Source organism: Argiope bruennichi, chromosome 7, assembly GCF_947563725.1.
Source record: "Argiope bruennichi chromosome 7, qqArgBrue1.1, whole genome shotgun sequence".
NCBI lineage: Eukaryota > Metazoa > Arthropoda > Arachnida > Araneae > Araneidae > Argiope > Argiope bruennichi.
Window position 1 is genome coordinate 78,598,618 of NC_079157.1, and position 10,729 is coordinate 78,609,346.

At 25.4% G+C, this 10,729-nt stretch overlaps 1 protein-coding gene across 1 annotated transcript; it reads left to right on the forward strand.

The window, feature by feature from the left end:
• Nucleotides 1-461: 461 nt before the first annotated feature.
• Nucleotides 462-9,664, forward strand: LOC129976650 (inactive hydroxysteroid dehydrogenase-like protein 1). Its single transcript, XM_056090331.1, has 8 exons — nt 462-754; nt 3,525-3,647; nt 3,843-3,953; nt 6,299-6,357; nt 6,706-6,785; nt 7,398-7,479; nt 7,996-8,223; nt 9,353-9,664. Exons 1-8 carry the CDS (start codon nt 508-510, stop codon nt 9,452-9,454), a joined length of 1,032 nt encoding a protein of 343 aa, XP_055946306.1. The 5' UTR covers nt 462-507; the 3' UTR covers nt 9,455-9,664.
• Nucleotides 9,665-10,729: the final 1,065 nt, after the last annotated feature.

Genomic DNA, 10,729 nt, shown 5'->3' on the forward strand with positions numbered 1-10,729 from the left:
ACGTTAAAGTATTATCGAAATTATGCGTTTTAGTTGGAATTTTAAATAATACTTCAGAAATTGTAAACTACATTTGGAACATTTTATTTTCACATTAATGAAAAACATGACAGAATTGAAAAAAAAAAAAAAAAAAAAATCTAAAGAAACACGAAGAATGACCGCTAAACCAGAAGCAAAGCATTCACTCCAAAACTAGAGTTTTCAACAGTAAACAAAACCGTCGAATTTTGATAAGACTTAAAAAAAAGCAGTAACTGCTATTATATGATCATCGAATAAAACGTTTGATAGCTGCAGAATTCCAAAATGTATGAATGAAAAAAAGAAGTAACCGCTATTATATGATCATCGAATAAAGCGTTTGACAGCTGCAGAATTCCAAAATGAATGAAAATCAGAGTACGGCAGGTAACTATTTTTCCTTATGCCAGGATGTGTGACCTCGCGAAGAAGAAAACCCGAAGTAACTCTACTTCCGGCTTTGTTGCCAGAGTAACATAAGAGATGCTAGACCTGTGGAATCTCGCTACTAGTAAACAGAAGAGAATGGCGAGTGTCGATCAGTTTTCGTTCTTATTCCAAGGGATTCATAGAAATTTAAGGGCGTATGAAGATATATTAGCCGTTATTGGACTACTATATGTGGGCAAAACTGCTTTTGCATTGACATGGAATTTCTTGCAAGGATTTCGAACTCATGTGCTGGCTCGCTTCAGGCGTTTGGACTTGAAAAAGTACGGAAGTTGGGCAGGTAAGTGTGGGCATGGAATAGAAATTCAATTTTATTTTCGAAGATTATTAGTTTTCTTGTGACAGGAATAAATATTTTTTTATCAGCTCTTCATTAAATTTTGATCATTAGTACTATTTTTATATTTGACAGTTCTATTAATTTTTGCGGCATTATTATTCTTTTTCATATAAAATTATAATGTTAATAATCAAATTTTGGTGCGTTTTTTTAATTTATCAAAATGTAGCTGCAATTGTAAATATAACTGCCGAATTTTATAAAAATTGCAAATGGGGGTTAAAATCATTTATAAATAAAAATTTCGAGAATTGTAAAACGTGTCTTAATTAACTCATTCATGGTGCGAATTTATTAATAAATGTTTATATTAAACATTTATTAATAATAGCATTAACAATAAATAGTATCATTCTATTTATTGTTAATACTACTCATGAACTGGCTATTGTATGTATTGTGAATTTTTATTTAAAGAAATTAAAATATGTATGCTAATTGAACATTAATGTATAGTAGTTAAAATAAATACTTGATATAATATTTCAATTTAAAAAAATTAAATTTGTATACTGGAATGTATAAGAATTTTATATATCATGATATTTTCGAAAATATTTTCCCTTCAGTAGTTTGAAGCAAAGCAGTTGTTTAGCAGTTTTATGATGATGGCTCTTAATGTAAATAATGTCAGAAATGTTAAATTATATAGAATTTTTTAAATATATAATGCTTGCATATAGTTTAATTATTGCTTAAGGAATGGAGATTTTTAGGTAATTGCCTGATGAATATTAGTGTTGAAATTTTGTTATTGTTGTAATATTATATATCATGGTTTATTATGTTAAAATAAGAATGATGAAATACTAATTTTTTGCTTTTAAGATGTCAGTTTTAATGTCCCCTCTGTATCTTATTTCGAATATGGAATAAATTTTAAGTATAGGTGATTGTTTATATATAAGTTATATTCATTGAGATTTTAAAAGAATTTTTCTAAGCAGTATCTGTGAATTCCTGAAATATTCTGCAAATCGTTATTCATTAAAATGATTATTGCATGTATTGCTTATAAATACCATAAAAATTAAATACAGAAACACAAGGAAATGATTTATGTTAGAAAGAAATAATATTGTTTTATGTGTATGACTGGAATTTCATCTTTTCTACTATATTGTTTTTGTTGTAGTCAGTTATTTCACTTTAAATATTTCAACGTATGCAATTTTCATTTGATTAAAAGAATTTATTCTGATAAAATTTGAGAAAAATAATTGAATTACATTTGAAAGTCATACTCCTTATTTAATATTTTCTGTCTTGGATATTTGTTCTCTAATTTATAGCTTGTAATTGAATTTTTCTCTTAATGTTATGTAGAATGGCATTTTTGGTTTTGGATCTTTATATAAGACCAGATCTGTGTTATTTGAAATATATTCTGATTAAGTATCAATTTTTTTTCAATTTTAAGAACTTTTTCTAATAACTTTACTATTTTTTAAATGTAAATATTCCAAGAGAATAGTTGTGGTTTGAAATTTGTTACTATTTGGAATAAATCTGATTATGTTTTGATTAATTTGAAAGTTCTTAATTTTATAAGTTCAAACCTAATTATTATTCAGAACTCCTTTTCATTCTTATTAATATAATTTTTTAATGAATTCATTCAGCTGATGAAATTATTGGCATTACTTTTAATGATTAGTATCGTGTAATTTATTCCAATGCATGTAATGATTTTTTACAATAAATTTATTTCCCATTTTATGGCATACATTTCAAATTTTCCCAAATTATAATTTATTCCAATTCATAACATTGCAATACCTAATTAGAATTGGAAATGTAGAATATTTTAACTAAATAAGTGACAATAAAGACCTTTTTATTTTGTTCACTCAGTGTAACTTGGGTATTGCAAGGCAATTATAACATTATTAGAAGCAGGAAATTGATAATTTTCTTATAAAAGAATAGAAATTGGAAGTAGGAGTTTCTTGTTTAAGAATAAAAATTAAATTTTATATAAAATTAATTTTTATTTTTATTTTTTTATTTCTTGATTATTTGTATCACTTTTTGAATGCATTACTAATAATCCTTAAATCATTGATTCAGCTATTAGACTATTCTTAAATTTTTTTAAAAAAATTACATTAATTATGATTAATTTAGTGAGGAATGTGTTTAAGTAAAATAAAATAAAATGTTTCTGTGCAAAAGTGCTTGATAAGGGAGGGAGGAACCCACATAGTGCATTTTTTTTTTATAAGGCATTTGGTTACTTTTCATATTATATTCTTTACAGCTTTTTTTTTTTTTTTTTCCTCTAATATTTAGGGCATCTCTAAAACCTGGTTATCATTGTTCTTATCACTTATTTGTTATTGCTCTTATTACTGGTTACCATTGTTCTTTTAATTAATTTTTAGAAATAGTTTGCTATGAAATTCTTTTCATGTATTTTGTTGCAGAATTGGTATTTTTAACAAATGTGATTAGCTATTTCAAGAAACTTTTAAACAAGGGGAAATTTTCCAGTATAACAATGATTAAAAAGCTAGTTAATACATTGTTTAATGAGATTTTTGGTAGATATATCTTCTGATGTCTATATATTTTTAATACATATTTAAATATGATATTGGTTAGATAATTATTACTGATTCACAAGAATGCAATAATCTAATATTTTTGAAATAAACAAATTAAAGGGAGATAAAATTATTACAATTTGTGAAGATAATTTTTTTTTCAGTTGTGACTGGTGGAACAGATGGAATTGGAAAAGCTTATGCTCGAGAACTTGCAAGTCGAGGTTTGAATATCATTATAATTAGTAGAAACAAAGATAAATTAGAACATACAGCTCGAGAAATAGGTAATAATTTGCATCATTTTTCTAATTTGGAAAATCTATTTTTCTTATTTATTTGAGAGAAATTGTAGGTTTTATCAAAATAATGTATATTTTATTTTACTTAAATTTTATTTGTATTAAATTCAATTGTGAATGATCTTCCTTTAAGTATTGAATGTTTTCTAACACTTTCTGGTTTGTTTGTTTTTTTATTAGAAAAGGACTTCAAAGTTCAAACTTTCACCATTCAAGCTGATTTTTCTGTGGGGAAGGAGATCTACAGTAATATTCAAAAGCAATTGGAAGATAAAGAGATTGGCATATTGAGTGAGTCATTTTCTCGTATTGTGGGTCATTCAGGGTTTCGGTAAAAAGTCCAAATTAGTGCAACATTTATTTATTGCAGATTATGTTACACACAGACAATTTACATATAAAAGTCTTGAATAACTTTAAGATATATAAGACCATAGATTAAAGCTTGCAGCCCATGCCATCGCTAGATCAGAACTGAGTCATTGTGCCATAAGGCATCAGAGGGCACTGTTTCTGCCATCGTCACAGTCGGATATGGTTAGTGTTACAAGAGCAGATACCATAGGAATATTTTATTTCATTTATTATTGGTATTTTTTAGTTATGAAGAATGTATTAAAGTTATTAAATTATAATATTATAAAAGTTCTAGAATAATAATTTTTTATACCTTTCTTGCGTCTTTTTAATTGCAACTTTTAACACAAAATTTATATTTTTATGCCACATCAAGATCGAAAGGAATAAATTATTGCCCTATTCCAATATATATAATATTTTTCTTAGAAGAAAAGTTAAGCCTGTAATCTGTTGATCATGAGATACGATTATATTAAACATAGCAAGGAATTAAAATTTTTATGAATTTTATATTTAGGATTGTAAAAGATGACATTAATACTTTTCAAGTCCTTATTTAAAGCACTTTTTAAAAGGTCTGTTTTTATTTATTTTTAATAAATCTTTAGCATGTAGTGAAACTGAAACATTAAATTTTAGTAACATTGGAAAACCTTGCAGCAATTTGCATTATAATATTAGTTTTTGTGTTTTCTTACTATTTCGTTCTTAAGTTGCATAGGTTTTGCAAAATTGTTAAATTAAAAATTAATTTAACAATTAGGTTTTGTAAATAATTTTAATTAAATTTCTAGTCCCCCCCCCTTTCCTTCCTTGATATAGAAACACAAATTTTCAACCATAGAGAAAAAAAAAATGAATTAGAACCATAGAGAAATATAAATTTTATTTCCTTAACATTTTAAGGACAGAGAATTAATCTTTTTTATGAAAGGAATATATTTCAGTTACTCGAATTCAATTTGCGATAGTTGATTACTTCCTTTTAATTATATTTGAAATATGAACTTTATTCTAGTTGATGTAACATGGATATAAAGCAAGTCTCAGCTGTAAGATTGAAGAATTGCAGGTTCAAGATCACATTTCACAAAATTCCTCTTTGTGACATGGTGAATATTAAAGGAAGAATCCAGCATACACTTCAGAGTTGGGGGGGGACATTTATTTCAAGTCAGATGTACAAAATTAAATTTAAAGAAAAAAAGAAAAAAACCCCGTTATGTTAGGAACTGCTATTTTACTGGAACTTCTATTAAAAAAGATTTAGAAATAATAAATTAACAAATATTTACATTATTTTTTAGTTACAATCATCAATAATATAGAAGAGCAGTTGAATTTGCTTAGCATTCTTAAGATTATAACATTTTTATGAAATGTATTATATTAATAATCTGCCTACCATCTTTTTTTAAAAAGTATTTCCTTGTCAATATGAGTGCTAATGATCATTTATTTTTATATGAAGAATGTTGGTAAAACTTTGTATAAAATGTTTATGTGGAATATCTACATACTTGTTTTGCTATAAACCTAGAAATTACATACCTTAATATAATGTTAATTTTCTCTGTGTAATTTGACATACACACAAATGTTATCCAACTCTTTTTTTGTAAGGTGTCATTCTCATTTTGCCAATATTTCAAAAGTACCTTGATGAATCAATATTGTCATCAAATCACGAGTCAAATATCGTTTGATCATTGTTTAAAATTGCTGCCCATACTTTGTAGTCAGTGTGTAGTTTTTTAATGTGATATCAATATAATTAGTGCATAAAGTAGTCTCCCTTAATCTGTTGGTTTTTTTTTTTTATTGGATGCACTTTATTTAAATAAATTATTCTATTTTTTTATAATTTTAATTGGGATGACTTAAATTGCCAGTATAAACAATATAAATGCATATCATTATTATGAATAGTTAAATAGCCCTAGGTATATCTGGATGAATTTAATAATTTTTGTCTTGTATAATCGTAAAGAATTTAATTTTGAAACCAGTAATTCATATTTTGTGTTGCTAAACTTTTATTATTTTAAAACAAAGTTTTTAATTTTGACATTCTTTCTTTCTATATACTCATAAGATAGGTAAAGCATGCATATCATTTGCTGGTAATATAGTCTGTTGTAACTTGATATTACACAATCAGGTTAAGATAACTTTGAGTTTTTTTCCCCTTATTTTATTCTTCAAAAGAATTTAAGTGTATTCTCTCAAATTTTATCAAGAGGAAATCTGTTTTATATTTTAAATCTCTTTTTCAGTTAATAATGTTGGTGTCATGTATGATTATCCTGAAGTTTTTGCAAATGTTCCTGAAAAAGTGAGTCTTGGTTCCTGCACATTTTACGAATTGTATTCCTGATTTGCTTGGGATAAAAATTGTTTTAATTTATTTAATTGTACTTATTTGTAGATCAGTTTGAAGTAATAAAATATTATTAAACTTTCAGAAAACGTTTTTTCAAATTTGCTGCTATATTGAATAATATTTATTTGTTTATTTTTTTACTTCTGAACCTTTTACATATTGGTTTCTTGAAGTGAATTTTTATAGAAAAGTTTTTGTGCCTTTTATAATTAGAAAATAAAATATTAAGTGAATAAAAATTATAAATTGAAAACCTTATTCATATATTTTATATAAAATATTTACTGTTTTCCTTTTCAGAAACTCTGGGAGTTGATAAATATCAACATTGCATCAGTAACAATGATGACTTACATTATCATTCCACAAATGGTTCAAAGGTAAAAAGTTCAATTTGGTTGTTTTCTTGTTTCAAAATTGAAATAAAATGAATATGAGATCAAGGTCCTAGCTATTTATAACATTAGTAATTACTTAATATTCCATGGTTCAATCTAAAAAAAATTCCATATTCAGTTCAATGAAAGTTGTAATCTTTCATCAGGAATGCAATTATATAATAAGAAACCATTTCCAAGATATGTATTTTCAGACTTTGCTTTTTGAAAACGCTTATTAGATAGATTACCCCAAGAAACAATGCCGCATTTTTCTAAAAATTATTACATATGTGCCTTGCTATGCAAATATTAAAATTAATTAAAAAATGCATTATAAATATACATAATGGTAAAACAAAAGAACTAAAATCATTTTTTGTTATTTTATCCATTCTATTTTGTTTTTGTTTATGACACTGAAATTATAAGAGATCTCAAATCTCATTGACTTATTTATGTACTGCTTTTTGTTAATAATAGTTTCATTTTAACCTGGTATTTGCAGAAAAGATTCACTATTTTATGGTTTTATTATTTTTCTTAGAGTACTATTTTTGAAAGGAATATTTTAGTGCACAGTATATTAATCAATTGTTCTGTCATTCTCTTTAGGAAGAAAGGCATAATAGTTAATATGTCATCGATCTCCTCTTTCTATCCTCTGCCTTTGTTAGCTGTGTATTCTGCATCTAAGGTAATTAAACTAGGATAGTTTTTTAAAAATTAGATCGTTATTAGTATTATGCTAGATACCAACATATTTAATGGACTATGTGAAAATAGTTTTTCTAAGTATGTATTTTGTAAATGTAGCTTATAGAGATTTGTTATTCATTTTTTTATTTGAAATAAATTTTTTTTTATTTGAATAAATTGAATTGTCATTTCAAAAGTTATATAAATTCTTGAATATAAAAGTTATATAAAAGTTTTCAGTTATATAAATTCTTAAAGCTCTTGGATGATATGATTTTTTTTATTATTTTATTCTTTTCTAGAACATTCTATATGTTAATCTTATTGATTTTTACTACTTATCTTTTAAACTTTTAGTTTTCAGTATTTAAGTCTTTTCAATGCTTTAAAAAAATCTCAAATATAATATTAATATTTTGGATGTCAAAAACATGTGGATATGTTTAGTTACTAGTAATTATTTTCAAATTTTTTCTTCAATCCTTATAATTTTAGATTTTTTTTTTCTTTCTAGGTATTTGTAGATTGGTTTTCAAGAGCCTTAAATTATGAATATAAAGATCAAGGCATAATAGTACAGAGCTTGATTCCATCCTACATATCTACCAGTCTGGTGAAATTCAGTAGCTTCTTACAGCGTCCAAGTTTTGTTGTTCCTGATCCTAAGCGTTTTGTGAATAGTGCCATACAGACCATTGGTATTTCTAACCGCACCACTGGCTTTTGGTCTCATGGATTGCAGGTATATAAATACATATGTCGCATAGGTTTAGAAATATCTATAGCTGATGTGCGAGATTTACTAATTGAATTATTCTTCAAGTACAGTGATTGATATATTTTTCCTTCTTAAGAGAAACTCGTGATTGTCTCTTAAAATCAACATTCTATTGGGGAAGTGAGAAAGAATTTTTTTTCTTCTCTTCTCAGATTATTAGAAGATGAATATTTGTGGTACCTTTGCATTGTCTATGGGCAGGACTGTATTATAAAATAGACAAAGTAATCAGTTGCCTATGATATTTTTATTTTCACAATAATCAAATTTTATGCTTTCATTTGTTTTACAAGTGCCATCATTCAGGGATATTTAAATTAAAATCAAGTACCATTTAAATTTTAGTACATTATTCTTGAAACTTCTTTTGTTTTCCCATAATTGTCTTTTGTAGTTGGCTGATTGTCTTGCAAATAAATAACTCTGGCAAACATTTTGAATCTTTAAAATGCATCAAAAAATTTTCCTTTTCTACTGTATTTACATTTTTTTTTATTTTTTTATTTAAGCATATTATTTTTATGTAAATACTGAAACAAACTCTTACTTCTGTAATATTAGCTGCTTAAACACTACTTGTATATTAAATTATAATTGATATTAAGCTAAATCAAACTGAACAAGCAGTGTTGAAGGGATTAAGTATTTAGTTCCCTAATTAATAATTTAATCTGTTGAGTTACTGAATTGATATTTTTTCAAAATTCTTCTGTATTATTTATTATTTGGACATGAGCAATTTAGATCAGAATTAGTTATGGCTGCTTTTAATCAAAAGAATTTATTTTATTTTGAATGAAATATTATGTTTTATCTGTATTCATGATAATTAAAGACTCAAAAAATTTAAGCATTAGGGTTAGATGCCATTTCAGTCATTTAATGTGATAAATATGTTGAATGTATCCGAGCTGCTCTCTGATAATTTTTTTTTTTTTTCAATACAGGATTGTTTTATCATTATTGATTATTTATAATTTAAGTAAATATTTCATTCTTTTACTGTAAAAGTATTGGTGTTAAACATTTTTGCATTAAACTTTGTGTACATTGCTTGTGCATATTTTGATAGCATTGATTTTTTTTTTTCCAGTATTGTACATATGAATGGACCCCGGTTTGGCTATGGTATCCTATATCTTGGTACATGCATAAATCGATTGATAATCATGAGCGTTATGAGAAGAAGGAATAGATGCCCATCCATTGTTTTCATATTCTTGGTTTAAAGTTTTACTGTCATATTCCACCAGTATCTTTTTTTTTTTTACATTAATTTTTCCTGTGATAGTAGTTTTTGTTGCTGAAGTTTACTTAATTTTTCCATTTTTTATTTTGGCTGTAGTTGTATTTTTTTAATGTATGGTTTGTGGTGCAATAAATCATTTTATATTTATTTTTGAAATTTTGAATTTTCCTTGATTTTATAAAAAAACGCACATTTAACCTTTTGCACTCGGATGGTGACTCTCGCTCACCATTCAATTCCATGCATCATTTTGATATTTTATTTATTTTATTTTAAAAATGGATGGATTATATATATATATTTATTTTTCAGAGTAATAAATAAGTCTTGTATTACGTGAATAATTATACATCGAATTACTCTTCTGAGTACAAAGAGTTAATAATAATTCAGAGAAAGTAAAACCATTTTGCTTTCATAAATAAATTCTTTGCAGAATTTTTATAATTTTAAAATTTCTTAATTTCTGAATAATTAAAAAAAATTAATGTACTGTACTATACTATACTCTTAGGGATAATTATTTCATAATTATCTAGGAAATCATATATAGATTAATTTTTAACAAGATACATTTGAAATGGGGAGAAAGGCTAAAGACATAATTTCATTTAATAAGTAAAGGACTTATAAAGAAGAAATTACAGAAATGTCTTGACAAATTTGCCTGAGCTCTGAATTATATTTTTACACTTTCAAATTAAAATTAGTTATTATTACATTATTTTAAAGGAAGGCAGAACCATTTTATGTTTATCATCATTGCTTAAATTAAAAGAGTCAACAAAGGAAATAACATTTATTTCTTTTTTTATCTTGATAATCTTCGCTCTCACCCATAGTAGATACTAAGAAATAGAGAGGCAGAACATTTAAAAATGAAAAAACGATGTATAATTGAAACTTCCTGTTGTATTAACGAAATATATCATTACAATGATTCCAAATGAATCTGAACTTCGGTGAAATTATGTATAAATGGGAGAAGTATATACTTTGATTTACTGTACTGTAATTCATTCTTTTATACTAAACATATTATTAAAACAAATTCGTTTCAAAAATATCAATTATAAATTCTATTTATTGTTTTTTAGCATTCCTCAATTTTCTTTGTAAGAAAGTAACCATTTCCTTTTTCACTTGTTTTGTAAATATAAAATTGTACGAGGGGAAAATGTGTGGGAAATTGTTCTGATGATTGTCCTACGATAAATAGAT

What these genes read in the sequence shown, in the direction of transcription:
- LOC129976650 (XM_056090331.1), top strand. Translation starts at nt 508, where the DNA reads ATGCTAGACCTGTGGAATCTCGCTACTAGTAAACAGAAGAGAATGGCG. An exon ending in ACATACAGCTCGAGAAATAG is followed by an intron (nt 3,648 to 3,842) that starts GTAATAATTTGC and finishes TTTTTTTATTAG; the next exon opens with AAAAGGACTTCAAAGTTCAA. An exon ending in TAAAGAGATTGGCATATTGA is followed by an intron (nt 3,954 to 6,298) that starts GTGAGTCATTTT and finishes TCTCTTTTTCAG; the next exon opens with TTAATAATGTTGGTGTCATG.